Source organism: Neltuma alba, unplaced genomic scaffold, assembly GCF_004799145.2.
Source record: "Neltuma alba isolate B1F8T4 unplaced genomic scaffold, ASM479914v2 tig00010294_pilon, whole genome shotgun sequence".
NCBI classification, from domain to species: Eukaryota; Viridiplantae; Streptophyta; class Magnoliopsida; order Fabales; family Fabaceae; genus Neltuma; species Neltuma alba.
The window spans coordinates 630,253-655,101 of record NW_021635212.1 but is presented as its reverse complement, the minus strand read 5'-3'; the positions used below and the strand labels follow the sequence as shown (position 1 = coordinate 655,101).

At 34.6% G+C, this 24,849-nt stretch overlaps 1 protein-coding gene across 1 annotated transcript; it reads right to left on the bottom strand.

Annotated features, from left to right (window-relative positions):
* Positions 1 to 73: 73 nt before the first annotated feature.
* Positions 74 to 9,122, bottom strand: LOC114755579 (MDIS1-interacting receptor like kinase 2-like). The gene is made up of 5 exons (XM_028944466.1): positions 8,894 to 9,122; positions 8,098 to 8,310; positions 7,741 to 7,808; positions 7,524 to 7,638; positions 74 to 252 (listed from the first exon to the last, which is right to left on the bottom strand). Exons 1-5 carry the CDS (start codon positions 9,120 to 9,122, stop codon positions 74 to 76), a joined length of 804 nt encoding a protein of 267 aa, XP_028800299.1.
* Positions 9,123 to 24,849: the final 15,727 nt, after the last annotated feature.

Below are 24,849 nucleotides of genomic sequence, written 5' to 3'. Positions count from 1 at the left end.
TTGATTTTTGAATGCGAATTGCGAACAGCCCCTGAACAGCACCTGATTGTTAAACGGGTTCCCCATAACCCGTTTAAGCCCGCCCACTTAACCCAGCCCGTTTAGGGACGGGCTTAAACGGGTTATGTACGGGTACGGGCCACCCCGTACCCGTTATTGCATAAACGGGCGGGCTGCGGGTTTGGGGCCGGGCTGCCCAACCCGCCCGTTGCTCTGGCCTAACTGCAGGACTGGGCTTGGGGTTGTCATTTTCTTCAATTTAAAAAAAAAAAAATAAATGGGCGGGTACGGGCAGCCCGTGCCTGTGCCCGTAGCCCGCCCATTTAATTTGTAAACCCGCCCGTTTAAGCCCGCCCGTTTATTTTCTTTTTTGGGCGGGCCCAAACGGGTCCAATTTCGCCGGGTTGCGGGCGGGTGGCCGGGTTTCGGGTTACATGCTCAGCCCTACCTCAAAGTTAATATTCTATAATTTCTCCCATTTTATTTAGGCTCTAAAATAATTTTAAATAAAATTTCTTTTCTTTTGTTTTTTTTTTTTGCTTTTTCTTAGTCAAAAAATTTTGGGTGTTACATTTTTTACCTCTATTTAGTAATTAGTCATTTTGGACGATTTTTCTTATTCAAACTATTTTCGTTGAAGGGTTTTCTTCCTTATCTTAATCTATACAGTTATTTTATTTAGTAACTGGTTATCTTAATCAAAAATATTATTTGTGTGTGTGTGCACATATATATATATATATATATATATATATCACATACAAGGACAAACAAGTGCCCTTCATTCCTCAATTATCTAATCCCATTGAAATAAAAATTAAAATCCACCTTCACTAATGTTGCACACATGGCTGAGACACACAAACAATTGTATATATAATTGCATCAACTTATTTTTTTCTCATTTCCAAGCTAACGTAATTTCTAAGAGTCCTGAGTTACTTAAGCAACTTAATCTTTCTTCCAAAATAATTCAATAAGCTCTCTTAACTTTTATTCACAATTAACTTAATGTTTATCATTTTTCAACTCCATAACTATTAATCTATCTATCATCTTTGAATCCACAAACACACTTTTAATCATCTATATTAATTCAAACTATCCTTGTACGTTCTGAAAGAACTTTCAATACAACACTTGGAAACATCAACAATCTATCGCATCATATTTTCCTAACTTATCTTCTTTGGCCATCAAACATCTATTAAATTTAAATCTAACCTCCATCATTCAATCTCTAAAGCTCCCCTCAATTCCACTCAAAATTTCAGCTTTTATCTTTCAAAAATGTTCTAGACAACAACAATCGAAGGTTCTAAAATTTAAAGCACAGTTATAACATCTCCCTAATAAAAGCCAAATGAAATCCCCCCAAGATAAAAGGTTACAATTTTCGGATAGTATAACAGAGTCAAAATCATCCTCCAAATTATCACACAGCACCATATCTAATCTTCATATATCTAAACATCACTTGCATCATACCATTGCCCTACCATATGAGCACTCTCGCTTCTTCACAAAGTTTGAATGGCATCATTCATTTAATGTGGAGTTTTTCAGATTTGAAATATATTCTCCAAAAATTCAAAACTCAACATGTAATCATCCGACAGCCATCTACACAACCATGATCCATCTATATTTACACACTTTTAAATATTTATACTATCTTTAACATTTTCGTCAGAAAACCCAGCGCTATACCTATTGAAACAGGGAGCTTTAGATTCAGCCAATACTTTTTCTTCACCATCCCTAACATGAAAGCCATGAAACAAACATCACAATTCCTATTCCACCGTTCTATGTTGTTTCTCATGTGTGGCTAATGTTTTCTTCACTTTCTATTAAATTTTCGACTAACAACTTCCCTTGAATATGAAATTTTTCAGATTTTAAAATGCTATCTTTAAGCATCATAAATCAAAACCATTGAAGCCCAAAGGTCCCATTTCAATTTCTATTCTTCGTTTTTAGCCAAAACTCCAGATTCAATAGTTCTTCCCATTCTCACGTCTACAAGCATTAAAATTACATAATTCCATCAAACTAAATCCTCTCTACTTCCATAACTCGAAACCATTTAACTCTGTGTGTGTGTGTGTGTCTCTCTCTCTCTCTCTCTCTATATATATATATATATATGTATGTATCACTTTTCAGTTCCAATCTGATTTTAGCTTCCAAACTTACTTCTCGCGGCATACACACACAAACATCAGCATGTGTATGTACATCTCTCTCTAATCTAGTTTCAGATCCAAATTCGAACACGAGTTATCATTTATATATATATATACACACACACACACGCACGCACACACATAAATACGCTCTCCCATTTGCAAAACCAGAACCAACATCATGCAATCACAAAGCCAACTCCTACCCCCAAATGGATAAGAAATCCGAAGCCAAAGCTTGTAGAAACCATCAACCCTTGTTCGGCCATTAACAAAACAGAGCAAGAAAATCCACATGCAGCCAGATTTATCAAGAAGCAACACCACATTTTAATCGTACAAGCTTTAATCTTCGCCTCTCCTAACTTATTTCATCCGTTTCCCTCAATTTCTCTCAGTAAACCCAAACTTCTTTCATAATCAACTTTCTATTTAGCCACCAAAATCGGAAAACAACCTTGGGAGAGGGATTAGGAGGCTCACCTTGCTTGATTAATCAGTTTCCATATAATAAATCAACCTCCAATCACTCTCTTCTCCTTCTTCGCTTCTCCTCGGTGCCTCTCATCTCTCTCTCTCTATCTCTGTGTCTCTGATTTGGGAGCAGATCTCCTCAGAAGCACATTCTCTCAGTATCTCTCAGTAGCTGATCTGGACCGTTAACATGATTAATCATAGCCGCCCATTTCAATACTTTTAAAACCCCTTCAGGACCCCCCCAAATGCTTCGATCTTCTCCCACTTTTTGGCATGGCTTGGTGGAAAATATCTTGAGAGGCAAAATATGATTAAAAAAACTCATTTTTTGATAAAATATATTTTTTAAAGATTTTTTTCATAGCTAAAATAAGAAAAATCTCTATTATACTCCTCCAATCTTTAATATAGAACCTAATTATTGAGTTAATTTTGACCTTAAATATAATACTTATTTCTCATATTTATCAATTTTTTTTAAATTATCCCTATGGATCTCCCTCAGCCATAATCAAGTAAAAGAAGGAGAGATGATATTAAGGAAGATGATCATGGTGTTTAAAAAAAACATGTCATTTTTCCCTTTCTTTTTTACTTGATTATTATTAAGAAAATATTAATGGGTTTAATTTAAAAAAATTGATAATTATATGAAATAAGTCTTATATTTTAAACTAAATTAACCCTCTAATTAGTGCTCACTTCGGTCATTAATATAAGGATTAGTTGACTAATTTAAGTATATTAAAGAAATTAGTTAAGTTAATTATTTGTAATAAATAAGTGTTGTCTTTCATAAAGTATCTTTGCTAATTAAGTATATTAGTTAGAATTATTATAATAATTACTTTTAAAAAAATAAATAAATATAAGAGATAAAGTAGATTAAGGTTTTATAATTAGAACCAAAATAAAATTCAAATAAATTTTTGGAAGGAAAGTATTATATGGGACCGGAGGAATATCTTTGATGAAAAATGAGTTTTTTTTTCCCCCCCAATTCATATCGTGCCTATTAGGATATTTCCTACCCAGCTGCACCAAAAAGTTGTAGGAAATCGAAGCATTTGAGAGGTCTGGAAGGTGTTTAAGCGTATTGAAACGGACAGCTACGATTAATCACGATAACGGTCCAGATCAACTACTGAGAGATACTGAGAGAATGGGATTCTGAGGGGATCTGCTCCCCTCTGATTTCAGTCGCAAAATGAAGAAGAAAGGAGGAGCTGCTGGTTTAAACATGTTAGGAAGGATCGAAATGACCATTATACCCTTTAAAAGTTTTTGTCTTCACTTTCATCCTTTTTCTACTTTTCTGTAATTGTAAAATAAACTCAAAAATTAATTCAATATTCTATATGGATTTTCCTTGTCCAATAGCTTCCTTGACTTCTAAAATAATTTTCATAAAAAGTTTGGGTCAAAAATCAATTTCCAACTATTTTTCTTTAATTTTTCAAGAAAATAGCACTTAATTTCATAAATTAATCCTTAACACATTATAAGAATTTCATCTCTCATTTATCATCTTCTCCACATCATATAATTATTCTAAAATTTTCAGCTCAAATATAAACCTCTAACTATTTTTCTTTAAATTTTTTAGGAAAATAGCCTATTTTTGCTTTTAAAATTATTTGAGCCATGTTTGGGACATGAATTTTTTTCAAAATATTTCTAAGTTCTCAAATTTAATATTGCATAATTTTTCAGTCTATTTAGGCTTTGAATAATTTTAAATAGATTTTGTAAGACCCATAACCTTAAAAACATCATAACTCGTCATAAAGTCCACTACTATGGTAGAAAAGGAAAGTTGTTAAAATGAGCTACCATAGTAGAAGGAAAATTTCATATTTTTAGAAATTGACTTTCAAACTCGGGTCAACTCGTAATCTGTTGCATGCAACTAAAATAATCCATTCATATCCACTGGGCCTCCGAGCCTCCGGCCCGGGTAACAACAAACATCACATCAGCCTATCTAAATGATTCCCAACCAAATAATCCAGAGTTTATAAAACACTAGCAATGGCCTCCGGCCAACCAAAATAAGGAGATACATTCTCTCCAGTTTACGACAAGGCCAGGTAATCAAATATATCAAAAAACAGTCCTAAATGTGGCAATATATACTAGTCATACATATACAAATGTCAGAGGCCTAAAGCTAACCAAGCTCAAGCCTCTGCGTCTCTTCCCGAAGGCGCACGCCTGGAACCTTCACCTGAAAACATTGTAAACCACAGGGTGAGACAGAGTCCCAGTAACCAACCTTTCCAATACTAGGTACTACTAAATAGGTGCTCGTGAGGTGTCAAGTGGGGCAGTTCACAAATAATATAATGATAGCCACAATAATTCATGCAAGTGCAATGATGCAATCCCATCAACCAAATCCCTCACTTTGGGGGATTTTCAGGAGCCGAAGCCGGCCTATCCCTCACTTTGGGGGACGTAAGGAGCCATAAAAGGTCTATCCCTCACTCCGAGGGACGTAGGGAGCCAAAAGGCCTATCCCTCACTATGGGGGACGTACTGAGCCAACCATCATGCATTAATGGAGGCCTTACCACGTGGTAGTAACAGACAAAACTCTCACCAATTCCCAATTAATGCATCATGCTCAAGTCATAATCAAAGAGTAATAATCATTTCACAATTAACCTCATTCAGTGGTATATCTTTCACAATTCCAAAATTCATTCATCATTAGTCGAAACCCCCACCAGACGGTTTTCCTTTTTGTACACAACATACGGTTCGAACATAATTACTACTTAGAACACAAAGCATAAATCTACTCACAATACCACAGAAGCAAGTACTAAGGATTGGAAAGTGGTTACCTCTCGCCTGAGCAAGGAATAACAAACCGACAATGTGGCCCCGTGCACCACCAAGACTCACAACCGGTCTACACAAGCACACAAACACACAACCATCATATATTAGCTTTCAAACTAATAATGTGGCCAAAACAACACTTGGGGACACAAAATTCCTATCTCCCATCAAAACTCTACCCAATTCAAAGGGTATAACTATCAAGGCAACACTCCAAAGTCATACCAATCCATTAAAACCTTAATTCCTTTCCAAACATCAATTAAGATTCACAACCTCAAGGACCCACTATGGAATTCTACACCCAAACATCCCATTTGAGCAATTAAGGTTCCAACAACAATTCTAAACCGATTAAACATCCAATTTAACCCTCCTTAACATAACCCAATTCACAAAACTCAAAATCAACCTCTACATTATCATCCTCAATCACAAACCTCCCATTTCCATAAACCCTAGCTCTAAAAATTCAAGATTCTTTAAATCCAAGGAAACTACATCGATTAAATACTTAAACTAACCCAATGCAATCAATTAAACTCAAAACAATCGGTCAAAAACCTCAGTTCCAACACAACCTAGAAAATCCTAGGGTTTCACCATAAATCCTTATAAATTCCAATCAAGAAGATAGATTAGAGGTTAAAATCACTTACTTGAGGTAATGGATCCTTAGAAATGCCCCCTCCAAGCCAAAATACCGAAACCCTAGCAGAGCCTCTCTCTCTACCTCAGATTTTCTTATTTTTCGCACGCTGAACTGCTCCCGCGAATATATAGATTCGCGACCTTTCGCCGCGGCGAACTAATCCCGAGAGGGATTACTCACCTAAAAACCCGACTTCGCCGCGGCGAAAGCTTCCCGAGAGGAAACTCTCGCTCGCCCAGAAGAACATTCGCCGCGGCATACCCCTACCTTTGCTGCGGCGAAACCTTCCCGAAAGGGAAGCCTCGCTCACTAGAGTAACTTCGCCGCGGCGTCCCCAAGACTTCGCCACGGCCAAACCTTCCCGAGAAGACACTCCCCTCTGAAACTCCCGGTGCGCCGCGGCGAACATACCCTGAGAGGGGTACGTTCACCTATTCCTCCAACAAACCTCAAATTCAACCCAAACACCCAGATCAAGATTAAATCACTAATCTATCCTCAAAATCAACCCAAAAGAGGCTATTAAAACCCGATAAAACTCAGGATGTTACAGATTTCCTCTTTTCTGTTTATCCTAGGTAAGAAAATTTGGAGTGTTACTTGATAATGATCACAAAGTTTTTAGGAAGAAAGTGATTCGTTTCATGTCTCTTAAATATCCAGTTAGTAATTAACATGTACTGTATTTTTAATTTTAATGTAACTCTTTTTTTAATGAGTAAAAATACCCACAAATATTAGAAAGTTTTTTCCCAGTTAGCCGACATGTCACCAACTTTTGTTATTTGGCAATTAATAGTTAAAAATAATTCTTTTTGAACAAACTAGAGATCCTCAACCAAGATGGAGTTCAGTGTCCATAGAAAGAAGGAAGTTGAAAGTCCAACTAAATGAAAGTTAACTTCGACCATGAATGAGTATAACCATTTACCATTTCAAGAATTTAAAGTTCTATAAAAAGATTTTAGGTTTTTATAACCATATAGGGAACGTGGAAGAAAAAGAGATGACAGAATATCACATGAAGTCACATTTTGTGCCCAAGTCGCTTTTCTTTGATTTGGATGAGTCGTTTTCCTTGTCCTTTTTGCTTGCTTCTCAGGCCTAACTTGAAAAATGCTAAAAAACCCTTCATGTTTTCCAGCTGAGAAAACAACTTGGCCCATGAATATTCCAAACATCATTCCACATCCATATCCTAAAGTCACTGGTTTCCAACCAAATCCAAATTTGTCATTAGTTGATGAAGTTGGTTGTGGCAATTTCCCTTCATCATGATTACATGCTTTTGACAATTGAAATCCACAGTCCTAAATTTCCTTCAAAGGAATTTTGTGAAAATGTATCAAATTGCTTACCTCTTGGTATTTCTCCAACAAGCTGATTCTGTGAAAGATTCAGAACTTCAAAGAAGTTGAGATTTGTTAGTGCAAAAGGAATCTCACCTGTAAGCCTATTTGATGATAAATCTAGCTATTCTAGATTTATCAAATTTGCAATGGATTGAGGAATAGGACCAGTAATTTTATTATGGGACAGGTTTAGCTCTTTTAACAAACGTAGCTCATCAATAACATGTGAAATCTCTCCATCAATAACATGTGAAATCTCTCCATCAAACATGTTATTTGACAAGTCAATGGCTGTGAATATAGTTAAGATCCTTTCAAGCTCAACCTCATTACCCTTTATTGTGACCATCACTGATTCTCTATATGAAACACCATTATGCTTATTTTCCATGCAATTCAAACCAACTGCAAGGTGATCTTTTCTCATCATTCCCTTAAATTTCGTGCTGTATGCAATTGGTAAAGCTCCACCAAAATGGTTGTTTTGGAAACATAAAAAAATTCTTAACATAGGACATGGAAGTTTGATGTTCGAACTACAAACGGTGTCATAAAAATTATTATCTCTTAAATTGAGTACCTCTAGTTCTGGTAACATTAGGAAATTCATCTTCAATCTTGTTTGCTCCCACATCTAAAATCTTTAATTTCTTGCAATAGATCAAAGACAAAGGCAACCGTCCCTCAAATTGATTGTTGTTCAAATGCAAAGATTGCGAGGAGTTGCTCCCAGAAAAATGGTCTGGTATAGCTCCAACAAAATTGTTCATTTTCAGATCTAAAGTCTCAAGATCTAGCAATGCAACAAGGTAATTTGAGATGTGGCCTGACAAGAAGTTGTGAGATAAGTTGAGGATCTCGAGTGACCTCACATTGCATAATGAGGAAGAAATATCTCCACTGAATTTGTTGTTGGATACTAAAAAGATGGAATTGGGAGATCTCCTTGTAACAAGTTGAAGCTGAGATCAAGAAAGCTCAAGTTTCTCATTGAAAGATGTTCAACTAATGTCAAGTTATTATGAGAAAGATCCAAATAGACCAAAGAACCATTCCCCACATTATTGAACCAGTTGGGAATATGTCCATGAATTTTGTTATTGGAAAGATTTAAAAACTTCAAATTTTGAAGGTTTCCTCATAGTTTAGGAAAGTCATGGATGTTACAAGAGGATAACTCTAAACTTTCAAGATTGGGTATGGTATAATGAGTGGTATTGTCAAAGTCAAGTGAGAAAAACTTGTTAGAAATATCAAGGTATATATGCTAGATTTTTGAGCTTTGAAAATTGATCAAGACTAACAGAGCAAGTAATTTGATGGTAGACTCAAAGAGGAAAGATTTATGAGACTAAAAATTGATTGAGGACAATTACCTTGTAGCTTGTTGTCAGAGAAATCAAGCAATTCTAAATTTGAAACATTTTCAAATATATCAGGTAACTCACCACTAAAATTGTTTGATGCAAGGTCCAAAACAATTAACTGAGTTAGGTTCCCAAAACTTGCAGGAATAGGCCCATTAAATTGGAAGTGCCGAAGACTCAAGAGACTGAGAGACTTCAAATGGCCTATGGACTTTGGAAGTTGACTTGAGATTCTCATTCCACGACAAATCTAACTTTTAAAGATTTTGCAAATGAAAAATGTTATTAACCAAATTTCCTTGCAACTCAGGGAGACCAAAGAGGATGACAAATTCATGGGTAAAGACAAGGAATTTGGTGTAGTGGAAGAGATATATACTTCATCTAAAACAAGTACTTGTAGATTAGTCATGTTTTGAACAAGCTTCTCCCATGTGGATGCTTCAAGTCTCAAAGGACTCCACTTCTCAGATGAGTAAAATCCATTATGAGACAAATCAAGAGAGACGAATTTAGACAATTCTACAATTTTAGGAGGAATTTCACCGGTAAAATGAGAGTAGCTTAAGTTTAGATGCATGAGAGTAGGAAAATTTCCAAATTGAGGTGATATCAAAGACCCACGAAAATCATTGAAAGCCAAATTAAGTGTTTGAAGATGAGAAAACTGAAAGAGTGCTATTAGGATGAAGTTGACCTTGAAGCCAACTACAACTAAGGTCGAGACCAATCACATGACAAGACATGGAGTCGCATGTGATCCCATCCCATAAGCAGCAATTTGAATCATCCCTGTTGAAGCTGTCTGTGGGTAAGATGAGTTCTGTGAATAATTTGATTCCCCAATAACAAGGTTATAACATAGTATTGAAGCATATTGATCCAAAAAGAGAGAGTTTTTGAATTCCAGAAGGGCGAAGGAATCATGAGAATTACAAAATGGGGGGTTGAAAAAAGAAGAAGGGGAAGCATAAAGAAAGAAAAGCAAAGACAGATGATGATTTGAAAGGCCACGACAAAAATTAGGAGGCGCTATGAATAGGCGAAGGCTATGGTATCTAACAGATGAGGCATCCTTTACAAGTAAAGGTACATATGATAAAAGGTAGGTCATAACGGCGGTTGTTAAATAGGGATATTTTTATAAAAAGGAAAATCAAACCGTTTGAATTAAGGAAAAATTGGGAATAAATCATAGAAAATTAATTGACAAATGTTTCTGTGGATGATGGGTTGTACAGAGGAAGATAAGTTGTATATAAGTGAAGTTGAGTTATACACAAGGAAGATGGTTTGCACAAAATTAAATACTATTTGGGTACAAGAGACCAGTTTGCACGTAAGGATACTAACTTGCATTGAAGGAAAAATAGATTGCACACAGGAGATATTCAGTTGCACCCAGAGAAGATGTGACATATATTCTTGATGTGACATATTCTTGTGTACTTTAATTTATGTTCTTCCATTTCACACATATCAAATCATGTATTCCATGAGCATTGTGCGGTATATATATGCATTAACAAGTTTAGTTCTCATTTGTATTTGCTCCATCTTACTATGAATAATCTGCCAAAAAAAAAACCTAAACTGGTTTAAGTATTACTTCCTCCAGTATTTATGACATCATTTTAACTAAATTACGTTTTTTGGAAAAATAGTTAAAAGCAATAAACATAGGAAAGCTGAACTTTTTTTTTTCCAAGTATATCCATTTTTAATAAGAAAACAAATAAGAAGGAAAAATGCTAATATAAAATAAACAATGAAAAAGAATGTAGTATGAAAAAAAAGATGAGGAAAGAAAATAAAAAGTTAATTAAAAGCAAAATTAGTAAAAATAAATTTAATGTTCAAACACATTTCTATGCAAAATCTTATAAAAAGGATGGGGGAGTAGTATTTACTACTTTTTGGTAGAAAATAAAGTAATTCAATAAAATTTGATCCACGCATAAACCAAACTGATATAAATAAGTAAAAGAAAGCAAACCAAACTGAAAATATTATTTATTTACCCCTTCTGAAAATGATACAATAATACCTTCGAACCTGGGGGGCCAGGAGTTCAAAGCAGACAAAAATCGCCGTTGCCCACCATCGAACGCAGGTCGTCCGCGTGACAGGCGGAAATACGTAACACTACAATGACCAAGATGTTCAGTCCTCCATTAACCTTTAATACTACTACTAACGTCTTACTGATTGCTTCTCCACAGATCCACCATTATGGAAAATACGTGCACCAAGCATTTCCAGCGTTATAAGCAATGAAAGCCTCCATTTTTCTTGTCGAGCATGGCGCTCGAAGAAGATGATCGCCCACTTTTGGTGAAGAAACAGTCTCGTCCAATGCTTTCTATAACTGGCTCCCTAACTTTCCATGAATTTCCCATTTATCACTTAACGACGAAACTTTGCTTATTTCTTGTTAGTTAAATTAATTAATATGATAATTTTTTTTAAAAAAATAGTTCAAGTGTTTTTTTTAAAATTTTCTCCTTTTCCTTCCTCTTTTATTTGATTATTATTTGGGAAATATCAATCGGACTAATTTAAGAACAATTAATAAACATATGAAATATATCTTATGTATAATATCAACATTAACTCCCTAATTAGTTTCTATATTAAGGAGGTAGTATTTCTTTTTTTGGTTTTAATCACTATTCAATATTCCATCATCGTGAAAAATTTTAAATTTGAATTTAATATTTAAAAATTAATTATTTTATGTAATTAACGTTATTTTACGTTTAGCTAATAGCAAATCATTCGTATCCACCCTTTTAAAGACCTCTTATCTTTTTTGTTCGAAAAAATATCCACAAAATTTAAAAGTCTATAATCATTTGGTAAGAGAATGACGCTTTTTTATCATAAATAAATAAACAGTGGAGATTAAACAAATTGATAAAGCTAATTACTTCTAATAACTGTTACCTCGCAAATGAAAGCTCTCTTTAATGTATATAATTAAAATAGGGATAATTTGTGAAAAACTTATAAATTTCAAAGACAAAATGCACTGAGATATCAATTTAAAATGAAAACAAATTTTCCACTTAACTCTTACATTTACAATTGGCACGAATATTGAAAGAATCTCTTGCCATTTTCTTTTCTACAATTCTTTGCATCCTCTCATATAAACTTTGCAAGAATTAAAAATAAAACAAACATCATAAAGAAATTAGGAATTCCCTATTACAATTCTAAAGCCCGATTACGCTTTAGAGAAGTGCTAATATGAATGTGACAAGAAAACAATACAAAATTCCTTGTATGCCTTATGAAACTGATAGGTGTCTAGGCGAGCTCAATCTTTACTCCTGTGCTAAATTTAACTAAATATTTTTATTTCATATGAAACCACATCTTGTATTTTATTTTTTGGGTTTTCCATTAACACTTATATTCTAGCCATATATGAATTTTTAAAAGATATATTCACCACATAATTTGCGAGGCCATTGCATAAAGGCTCGTTGAATGACTTAGTTACGAAGACCCTCTTTAATTATGACCGTTTGGTTTGTACCTTAAAAAAAAAAAAAAAGATTTGATGGTTTGATTGTTTGAATTAATTTGGTTGAAATTTTTGAAGGGCTCGAAAATTGGGAGGAAAATGAGACAGAAATATATGAATGAACTTAGACACACACACACGTACTTTGAAATTATTTTTTTGGAGAAATTGACGGGTTTAAGCACTAATTTTACATCCCCCCCTTTCCTGCTTAATATTTACAATGTTTCATTTGACCCTTATTTTTTTTATTGTATTTTAAGGATGTCAAAGGAAACGATAAAAGACAAAACTAGTCTTTGGAAAAAAAAAAAAAACAAGAAGACGAATTTATTAACATAGGAATTTTCTTTCTTTTTTTGTGTGTGGCTAAAACAGCGGTATTCTTCTATTAGAGACAATCCTATTTGAGGTACTATTAGGCATCAAAACTTGATTCGCTATATCTTAAAGGACTAATTTTTTTTGCTAGACCCAACTCTATTACTATTAATATTAGAATTAGGAAAAAGAGAGTTACATATATAGTTAATGGGCCAAAATGCTTTCACCACTGTTTAAGGCCCAAGGTTTTCATGAGGCGATATTATCCATGAATTACTTGTTGAGCACAATGAACGTTAGTTAAGTAATAAAGCAATTCACGCTGGTGGTTTGCATCGTTACACACACACACATATGTGCGTGTGTATAAATTCAAAGTATACCCAAATCACTTTGAATTTGCAACTAATCTCTGGACTGAAAATAATAGTGTTAAAATCCTTTCGATATATATATACTTCTTAAAATTCGAACTTGTATATTGTTATATTTTCAATGTGAAAAGTTTTGTGAAAGGAAAAAATTATTGGGAGTTTAAAATTTAAAATCAAATCATTTTGCTTATTTTAAATTCCTGCTTGCACCATTATTTTGAACAATAATATATCGATCATAAAGTCATGAAGTAGAAAGTGATTTCCACATATTTATAAAAACCCAAAACCCTATAATAGAACTTTAAATTAAAGAAATGAACAAACTAAAATGTTTCTTTAAATCCTTAATTAAATGAGAAAGGTTGAACGGTTGATAACTGATTTTAAAGTACCATAAGTTGATGATATTTCTAGACCAAAAAGAGAAAATGTTACTGATATGTGGAAAATTTTATTCACAAGATAAAACGGTATACTTTTGCACACAAATGAGGCAAATCACTTGGAATTCATTAAGAAGAGAAAAACAAAAACTTGCATTAAAATGAACGAGAAAAATGAAATAAGAACCATATTGTAGGAAACATGAATGAAAAAGATAACACAATATATCTCATGAAGCCACATTTTGAGCCTAATTCATTGGTGTTTGATTTGGATGAGCTCTCTTCCTTGTCCTTTTTGTTTATTTCCTAGGCCCAGTTTGAAAAATTCTGACGAGTCCTCTAGATTTTCCAGTTAAGAAAACATCTTGACCTCTCAATATTCCAAACGCCGTCCCACATCCAGATCCCATCGCCACTGGTTTCTAACCAGATCCAAATTATATTATATTTTGTGCTAAATGAATAACAATTTCAGCTAAGAGCTTAAAATGAAGTGATGAAATATGAGAGATCTTGTAACATGCTCTTTAGAAAAAGTAATCAAATTTCAAAATCACTTGAATATAAGGAGCATGGTATACCATGCATATTATCAACAACTTTTGGCTGTTATTTGAATAGCGTGCTAAAGGGCTTAGAAGTGAGAAAATTCAAAATGGTCCTTCATTGTGAAAGTGGCATAATTTCATTTTTGTCCCAAAATTTGGTTTTGATTAGTTCCAACTTCACTGCCCCCTCTAAGGTATGATAGTCAAAGTAGCAGGACTTCTCCCTCTTAACAGCGAATATATCTTATAATACACACACAAGTATAGCAAGATTGGATAAATAATTTTATTGAAAATTTTTAGTAAGAAAAAAATGATAAATTTTATGCACAAAAAGTATCGGTAATCTATAAATTTTGTCTGCGCAGTATTGATACTCTAATTTAGGTCATTCTTAGGAATAAAATTTTCATTATGGAACTTTTGTCCAATTTAGCAAAAAGTTAGCATATGTTTGATATTAGAAATGAAGGGGAAAATTAAAAAGTATGAAATTTAATATTTATGCCCTATTTATATAAAAAAAGACATTTAAAACAAGGGTGGGGACTAAATTATATATACAATGAAGATAGCGACTAAATTACAAAATAGTTAAAGAGATTGAGTTGCGCCAAATTAAAGTGTAAGACTGAGTGAAAAATAAGTCAAACTATAAGAATAAAAAAAACTAATTTTCTCATAAATATTTAAAACAATGAGAGAACTGGGGAATAATATGATTGTAGAAGTATGGTAAATACCCTACACCGTTTCCATTTGCGTATTAGTTTTCCACAAGCGAGCCCAACGGGGCCCTTGTTATGTAATGAATCAAAGAAAATTCAGAGCCAAATAAATTCTTAAAAAAATGAAATGTTAAATTATGTTCTTGACTCATTTGAGTTGACTCCTAAAGACACAAATTTCTCTTCATTATGTTGGGTTGAGCCACATCATCTCATGTGACAAAGCTTTGAACTTTGAAATCCCTCACATCAATTTCAACGAATTGTTTACATAACAGATGATAGATTGGATGTATTTTGCGGATAAAATCTTCAAGAAAAAAAATGATAAAAAAAAAGTTAAAAATTACTAAATCCCAAATCAAGTTTAGTAATTAACAAAATTTATTTGGTGCCGACAACACTAAATTTACAAATAACAACACATTTTTGTTGATATTCCTCATTTAGAATTTAGTAATTTTCAGTTTTTTTGGGGTCATTTTTTCCAATCTTCAAACCGGCACTTTTAAACAATTTCTCCTAATAAAATTTATTGAATAACCATATACACCGTTACATTTTAGTTATCTACATATGGCAATGTATTGATGCGAAAGATAAAAAATTATATGATGAAAAATTAATTTAGAGAAATTATTATCGAGAAATAATTTAATATTTTCAAAGAACATGAATATCAACTAATGTTTATATGTCAATGTCATTACAATTTACATGCAAGCTGTTGAAGCCGACAAAATTTGAAGACTTTACAAACCCCGACTCAGAAGTTCATAAATTGATATTTACATGTCTCAATATATTTACTATCTCCGGTCTTAAAGTTAGTTATTTGTAATAACTATTAATTAATTTTCTCATCATACTCTTTTCAATCATACTTACCTTTAGATGAAAACCTCTTTAGTAGGTATAATCAATATGGGATGTTTTGGAGAATAAATTATAAATTTTAAAGACGAAATGGATTAAAATCTTATATTTAAAATCAAATCCAACCCTCAACTAACCTTATATTAAGGACAAGAGTTATATTAAATTATGCAAGTTATGTATCTAATGTTTGAAAATCAATAAGGAATTTTAAAATTTGTAAATTTGGATAGAAAACGCATTTGCTTTTCATTAATACATTATTTCACAACTACTGGACTATCGTATTTCATCAAGCACAAACTTTAGAAATTTTACTCTTTTTTCTTCCGTGTTGCCATCTCTAAATACGAGTTATGAAGCTAATAATTTGACTCTATAACATCAGTTGTTTAATTTTTCTTAAAAAATGTGATGATGTTAAATTGGGGTAATGAACCTTTTTTTTTTTTTTTTGCTATTATTTGAGTGACGTGCTAAAAGGTCTGGAAATGAGACAATAATCCTTCATGGTCGAAGCGTCCAGCAAACTATGGTGATTTGAACCTTTTTAGTCGCCTTGGGTTAAATCAAAAATAAAACCAAATTATGCAGTAGAGCACAACTCGAGTTGTGTCTCTTAAGGAGCCTTTTATTAATTCTTAAGTTAACTAAGTGACAAAGAATTAAAAGGAGGGGTTTGGAAAATGATTTTTCAATTAATAAAACTAATTATGAAAATAAGAAATAAATCTAAACTACTTTTTTTGTATTTTAATAAAAAAAGAATGAAAAATGCAATTTTTGATTTTAGGAAATCAATAATGAGAATGCGTCTTGAAAATGGAATGTAGATCCTTGCTTAGTAAAAGATATGGCAGTAAAGTAATACACCAAGTTAAGAAAATCAACCCCAAATATGGTTTGGATCAAGTAAACTTAACACTTGATTATCATAAATGCTAGGTAATAATCAAATTATTAAGCCACCTTTAAAAATCACTTGATGTGCAATTTAAATTGAGTTAATAAAACTTGTTTCCCCCTCAAAGAATGCTCATAGAGACACTCAATTGTAATACATTTCAATCATAAAATCTAACAACACGCCAGATAAAATAATTTTAATGAATGCAAAGAAAATATATAAAAATTCAAATCCCAAGTAATACAACTCAAATTAAACTACAAAAATCCAATTAACAGAAATTATAACGCATAATCTCAGTCTCCAAAATAAATAAGAAGAATCCTAACGTAGGAAAAATCTAATGAAGTCCAAGAGAAAATTAATTGGAAAACTAAATACTCCCCTAGTTGAAGCTCCAAGCTCAAGCTACTCCTCCATCTTCAAGAAGCACAAGGAAATTAGCCTCTCATAGCTCTAAAAGAATCCACAATATTTTTGAAGCAATGAGAATCATGGAGGCTATGGTGAGAACGTGGGTGTGAAGATTATTTGTAGAAGAATACAAACAATAGGGGCCGACGGTGAAGATGGTGATTGGTTGAAGGAAGAAAAGACGAAAACTGGGGGTGAGAAAGATAGTAGTATTTGTGGCGTGGTGGTATGCGGCGTGTGTATATGCGTATAAAGAGGGTGTGGAAGTGGCGTATGAGTGTGCTGTCTATGAGCGTGCGTCCTCATATATATACATATAGGGCAGTTGGCGTGTCATTTGTGGCCTCCATGTCTTGCAATTGATAGATTTAATATATATCTAAATATCTTTCCAAAATCCGTGCTTCCCATTTCTTGCGTCTTTTTCTTCTTCTTTTTTTTTTAAATTCTTTTTCTCTTGTTTCAGCTTTTCTTTTATGTTTATGTCCTTTTCTGAGGCCTGCAAAAGATGAGTTGAGATATTATCATAAAATCCAAAATCAATTATTTAAAAAGAGATAAAATATGATAAGATCTCCTCTAATTTCATGCAATCAGTGTTGGATTCAAAATACCCACAATTAATGCAATTTATCCCACTTCAATTGATATATATCTCCAAAAAGATATCAAATAATATATTAAAATAAGGATTTATCAACTCCGCCACACTTGAACTTTTGCACTCGTGGGCAAAACAATCAATCACATGAAAAACCCAAACTAACAACAAGAGCAATTAAAGAGTTATATAAGTTCATGAAAAGAATATAATAATCCAATCAATGACATCCAACAAACTAGCAAAATTCATAGTTAAAACCAATGCAAAGGATTAGTCAAGTATGTAATCAACCTTGAAAGTGAATAAATGAGAGAAAGCTCTCAAGGATAATAGTGTTTCACTCATGTCACCTCATTAGGGTAATTTTCACTCAGATCTACTTAATTCACACTCTATCATAGGCTTGTAACAACTTTACTGTCTCAATTACTATCACAATCATACAAAAAATCATGAGGACTTTAAAGGGTTGTAATGATGGAATTAGGCCACATGGAATGAATGAGAAAAATGACAAGAACTATGCATGCACAAATGAATGATGAGCATCTTAAATACCACTAGATATTCCATAAGATCATGTCTCACGGAGATACTTTTGCTATTTCACAGAATCCAAAGGAATGCCTTATTTCCCATATTTCTTTTTTTCTTTTTTTCCCTTTTTTTTTTACTTTTATATTCTTTTTCTTCTATTTTTTTTTTTCTCATGTTCAACTTTTTTTCTTTTTTTTTCCACTCTTTTTTTTTATATTGGCATTCAAACACATTATGACAGATAGCAGCAACATTCTATGATATGAGAAGTTATAAGTATGTTAAGATGCTTTGATAATGCAATTGAGATGCACATGCATTGTCGCTTGTCCCAAATGAGAATAAAAAGAAAGTGAAGGCTCAAAAGGGGTATGCAATGGATAAAGATGATAGAGGTTTGTGTTTGGGATGATAGGGTTATAGATATGAATGCATCAATCACTTTTATCATATAATCACAATGTAATTAGACTAAGAGTTGAAACAAGTTCTGCATAATGAAAAATTAAGTGGATAATCACACAAAGAAAGGAAATCAGGCCCAAAAATCTTCCAACAAGGTCTATTCTCTCATGCTCACTTACATTGGCTAATTAGACACCAAACTAATCACAAAGCATTAATCAAACTACTCAAATTACTAGCTGTAGGAGTATCATAAATCAAAGCATTATATTCAATCATAAACAAGCATAACTCAAAATTAAACTAGTGAAAGTCTCTCTCTCTCTCTTTTTTTAAAAAAAAAGAGTAGCAATTGTCAAAGTATGGGGCACAGTGAGCAATAGAAGTAGCAATACTAATGGCAGAATCAGCAGGGCTCAATCAATCGATGGATTTCAATATGAAACATAAAGACTCACAAATGTAGAACATGGAGGTCCTCCCCCACACTTAGCTAATACATTGTCCTCAATGTATTTCAAAACACACTATCCTTACCAAACTCCCATGTGAAGTGGAAGTTGTAAAGTCCAATTTAAAATTGAAGCACAACACATTAGCTTCATTAGAGAGAGAGGAGATGAGAGTTAAGTAAAGATAGTATGGGGTCATGATTAATAAACCAGTAAAGACTAAGTGTTGAGTGGATAAAGCAAAGAGCTTGAAGCATTTATTAATGAACAAGAAGGTGGGGAAAAAAGAAAAAAAAGACCCAAAAAAAAACTAATCCTAACTACTACTATTGTAATGGCCCTCTCCCCACACTTATCTCAAACATTCATGTTCAAAACATTTCACAGGCAGACATATGCATGATATGAGAGATAGAGAGAGGAAAGGGATAGCCTGGCCTCATGGAGGTTTTGTACTGTCGTGGTAGAGCTTGAGAAGGTGTCTGTTGACTTTGAATTTTGATCTACTACCCTCATCAAGTAGCTCTACCATCCCGAAGTCATGCACTTTGGTGACTCTGTATGGCCCATCCCAACGGGTTTTAAACTTTCCTGGTTTGAGCGAAAATCGGGCTTTGAAAAGTAGCACTTGGTCACCAACTTGAAAGTGCTTTCATAGTATCTTTTGGTCATGAATCTACTTGGTTTTCTCTTTATATATGCGGGAACTCTTATAAGCATCCAACCGCATCTCTTTTAGTTCTTGTAACTGCAACTTCCTTTTCAGACCAGATTCCTCTAAGTCCATATTACACATCTTCACCTCCCAGTAGGTCTTATGCTCTAATTCAACTGGAATATGACATGCTTTCCCATAAACAAGCCATTATGGAGACATTCCTATCGGTGTTTTGAAGGCAGTTCTATATGCCCAGAGTGCTTCTTCCAACCTCAAGCTCCAATCCTTTCTCAAAGGCTTCACTATCTTTTCTAAGATCTGCTTGATTTCTTTATTCGAAACTTCTGCTTGCCCATTTGTCTGTGGATGATAAGCAGTAGATGTTTTGTGGGTAACCCCAAACTTTGCAAGCAAACCATCAATAATTTGGTTGCAAAAATGGGTACCTCTGTCACTTATTATAGCCCTTGGTACCCTAAATCTACAAAAGATAGACTTAAGAAACTCGGAGACCGTTTGGCTGTCATCTTTCCTAATAAGGATGGCCTCTGCCTACCTAGATAAGTCATCTACTGCTAACAAGATGTAATTAAAACCTGCAGAAGGTGGCAAGGGACCCATAAAATCAATTCCCCAAACATCAAATACCTCACAAAATAACATATGGTGCTGCGGAATTTTATGCCTTTTACCTAGCCCCTGAAACCTCTGGCATTTATCACACGCCTTACAATACAAATAAGCATCCTTAAACAAAGTTAGCCAGTAAAATCCTGCATCTAATATTTTTCTAAAGGTCTTTTTAGTGCTAAAGTGTCCCCCACAACTTAATGAATGGCAGGCAGAAAGGATGGATTGGAATTCTGTCTCTGGTACACATTTTCTAATGATCTGGTCATTGCAGATTCTCTATAGGTGTGGTTCATCCCATACATAGTATTGGGCTTCTCTCTTGAGCTTCTTCACCTGAAATAGAGACAAATAATCAGGAATCAATCCTAATACCAAATAATTAACCAAATCAGCGAACCAGGGTTCTTTCAAACTCACAGTACATAGAGCAACATTAGAAAAATCATCACAAACTAAATTAGAATCATCTACTCCCCTTGTATCACTAGAAAGTTGACTGAGATGATCTGCAACATGATTCTCTACTCTAGCTTGATCCTTGATCTCAATGTTGAATTCTTGTATAAGTAGAGCCCAGCGGAGCAGTCGAGGCTTAGACTGTGGCTTTTTAAACAAATACCAAACAGCTGCATGATTTGTGAACACTACAACCTTAGAGTTGATCAAATATAGCCTAAATTTATCCAAAGCAAACACAATGGCAAACAACTCTTTCTCAGTGTTGTATAATTACATTGAGCAGCATCCAAAGCTTTTGGTGCATAAGCAATGACCTTAGAGACCTTATCATCTCTTTGGCCAAGCATTGCTCTGACAGCACCATTAGAAGCATCACAAGACAGTTGAAAAGCAAGTTCCCAATTACGGGTAGTTAGAATAGGAGGAGTAATCAGTCTATGTCTCAATTCATCAAATGCATGCTTACAGTTATCATCATAAACAAAGTCAACATCTTTTTGAAGAAGCTTTGACAAAGGCAGAGGTATTTTGCTAAAATCTTTTATGAATCTGTGGTAAAAACCAACATGCCCTAGAAAGGAACTTAAGTCCTTAAGCGAAGAAGGGTAGGGCAAGGAAGAAATAACCTCAACTTTTGCCTTGTCAACCTGAATACCATTCTTAGAAATCACATGTCCTAGCACGATGCCTTGAGTCACCATAAAATGACATTTCTCATAGTTCAAAATGAGCTTCTTCTCAATACATCGAGCTAAGATCTGATTAAGACTAGATAAGCAAGCATCAAATGACTCATCATCCATGCGATACTCAAGAAAATCATAAAATATAGACATCATGCATCGCTGAAAACTATCAGGAGCATTACAAAGACTAAAAGGCATCCTCCTATAAGCAAATATACCGAACAGGCAAGTAAATGTGGTCTTCTCTTGATCCTCAGGAGCTATAGGGATTTGAAAGTATCTGGAGAATCAATCTAAGAAGCAGTAATAACTCTTTCCCGTTAATCTCTCTAACATCTGATCAATAAAAGGCAACGGGAAATGGTCCTTCCTAGTGGCTTCATTAAGCTTCCTATAATCAATGCATACCGGCCATGAATTCTAAACCCTAGTGGGGATAACTCATCATTGTCATTTTTAACTACAGTCAACCCACTCTTCTTAGGTACTACCTAAGCTAGACTAACCCACTCACTATTAGAAATAGGATATATGATCCCTACACTCAAAAGTTTGGTGACTTCTTTTCTTACAACATCTAAGATCAGTGGGTTAAGACACCTCTGGGGCTATCTAACAGGTTTGGAGGCCTCAGTAAGTAGTATCCTATGGGTACAAACAGTTGGATTGATCCCAGGAATATTAGCTAATATCCACCCAATTGCTTCCTTGTTTTTCCTAAGCACACAAAGCAACTTAGCCTCTTCATCAACGGATAAAGCATTTGAAATAATCACAGGCAAGTGTTCATCATGCTCAAGAAATGCATATTTAAGATTAGAAGGCAAAGACTTTAGCTCAAGGGTCGGGGATTGAACAATAGAAGGGATTAACTTAGGGAGTTTAAGAGAATAAAGAGAACTCCCTTTTGTAGCCTCAACTAGGTGGCTCAGATTCAGCTCCTTTGAATCTACCTTTTGTTCATTAGCCTTCCCAAGTGTTGAGTCAACTTCAAGTTAACCTATAGCAGCAACAAATTAGGGTTTTCATCCTTCACACCTGCATCCCAACTAGAAACAAGATCTTGCAAGTATTTCAAACCATGGGGAGAAATAATAGAGTGATTAGAAAGTGCAAGTGAATTGTTCTCATAATGCCTTTTATCCTCGGGTAAAGATTGCCTTGGTTGCTGATCAAAAACATATGTAGAGGGGCTAGATGGAATTGGCCTCTCTGTTGAGCCAACATCATCAATTTTAGTTGCAATCTCAGATTCCATGTTGATAAAAGTATCTGCACATTCAAGAAGCAAATCCTTTCCTAAACTAAGGTTACTTGCAATATTCGAGTCAGTATCACAAAGAGAAAAGGTATAAACCTGTGAAGCAGAGAGGGTACTGCTAATCTCAAAAGCAGAATATGTCATGTCACTATCACAAATATCAGAAAGAGAGTAGATAAAAGGAAGAGAGGAAAAATACTTATCATAAGCAAACATGGCATCATCAAGTTAAGAAGAATCATGTTCAACAGGCAAAGGTAAGTAGTTATCATCATGCAAATTCAATTCAAAATCATCTCTTGCCTCGTCAATGGCCAAATCAATAGCATTAACACCTAACAAAGAGTAATCCTCATAGGGGTGTTTCATGGCTTCATACATGTTAAAGCATATCTTATGATTCCCAACTTCCATGGTTATGGCACCTTCTTTTATATCGATAATCGTATTTGCTATTCTAAGGAAGGGCCTGCATAGGATGAGAGTGGACTCATTGGCTAACTCATTAGACACATCTAAGACATAGAAATTAGCTGCGAAAACGAGGTCCTTCACTTTAACCAAGATGTCCTCCAAGATACCATCAGGGTGACTAATGGACCTATCAGCTAACTATAACACAACACTGGTGGGTTTGACTACTTTGATTCCTAGGGCGATGTAAACAAATTTAGGCATTACATTAATTGCGGCCCCTAAATCTAGCAGTGCAGTGGCTATGTTCAGTGGTCCAATGGTACAGGGAATGGTGTAGGCACCTGGATCTTGGCACTTTATGGGAAGTTGAGGCTTAAAGATAGCTGACACGTTAGAGCTCAGTTGAACTCTTCATTAGGTCTAAACTTTCTCTTGTGAGTGCACAAATCCTTCAGAAACTTACAATATGCAGGCATGCTTTTAATCATGTTGAGAAAAGGCTTATTTACTTCTAGCTTACTAAAGAATTCAATCATTTCCTTTTGGGTTTGATCATTATGCAGTTTCTTGCCTCTAAAGTAAGCATTAAGAAAGGGAATGTCCGAAATCTTTACCTCTTTACCTTTTGGCGTTAAGGCTCCTTGCATGGTTGATTCGTTTTTCTCATGTGTGGTTGGAGCTTTTTCATTGATCTCTTCCAGGAGTGGTTAACTTGCCGCTTGAGATCCTAGCCCACCAGTAGGCCTTGCTACATCTTGAGTAATTTCGGCATTCTTGTCGATTAGTTCTTTCTTCTTGGCGCTTTTGGAGTGCTTCAGCTTTATGGCAGTTAACAGAAGGCTATCACATTCAATTTCCTCATCAACTTTATCATCTTCATTAGAGAACTTGACCACCCTCCCACTTCTCAAATTGATGGCATTAAGGGATTTGGGGTTGATCACAGTATTTGAGGGTAGTCCACCCCCATTGTCAGCTTGCAGTTTACTCACGGTGTTGGAAACTTGAGTAAGGTGAGATGTCAAAGTGTTATTCTTCATTTCCAATGCCTCAAACCTTTTACAAAGGCTTGTCAATTGAGCACTATCATTCACCTTATCACCCTACATCTTTTGGAGAATCGAAGCAATAGAGGAGAATTGGCTGTCATTTAGGGTGTTATCTTCCCTTAATCGGTTATCCATATTATTAAGCTGAGCAGACATAATCTTCAAAAGTTGACTGGTCTCATCACTCTTTGGCTAAGAGAGTGAATTATCTTGGAGTGGCATAACCATTCTTGAGGTGTGTTGAAACTGGTTAGAAGGAATACTATTGCCTTGTGAAAAATGATTCTGCCCTCTAGCCTCATTATTCCTCCAACTGAATCTAGGATTGTCTCTCCAACCCTCATTGTATGTGTGGGAATATGGGTCCCATTTCTGATTGTTAGTACAACTTTGATACATTGCAGAAACTTCCTCAATTCTAGATGGGCAAACACTGCTAAGATGCATAGGGGAAGCACAAAATTCACAACTTGGGGCTATCAGGGCTTGAGAAGTACCCATGGCATTATATTGTTTTGGGCCCCTGTCATGTTCTAGCCTCTCCAGTCTTCTATCAACTTTTTCCATAAATAACTTCAATTCATCGGTAGAAGAAGAAGAAGCTACCTCCCTCACAAACTGTCTGTCTCTAGTGCCATATTGTTGATCATTTGTAGCAATTTTCTCAAATAAGTCCTAGGCACCTTGTGGAGTGAGATCGAGTATCGAACCA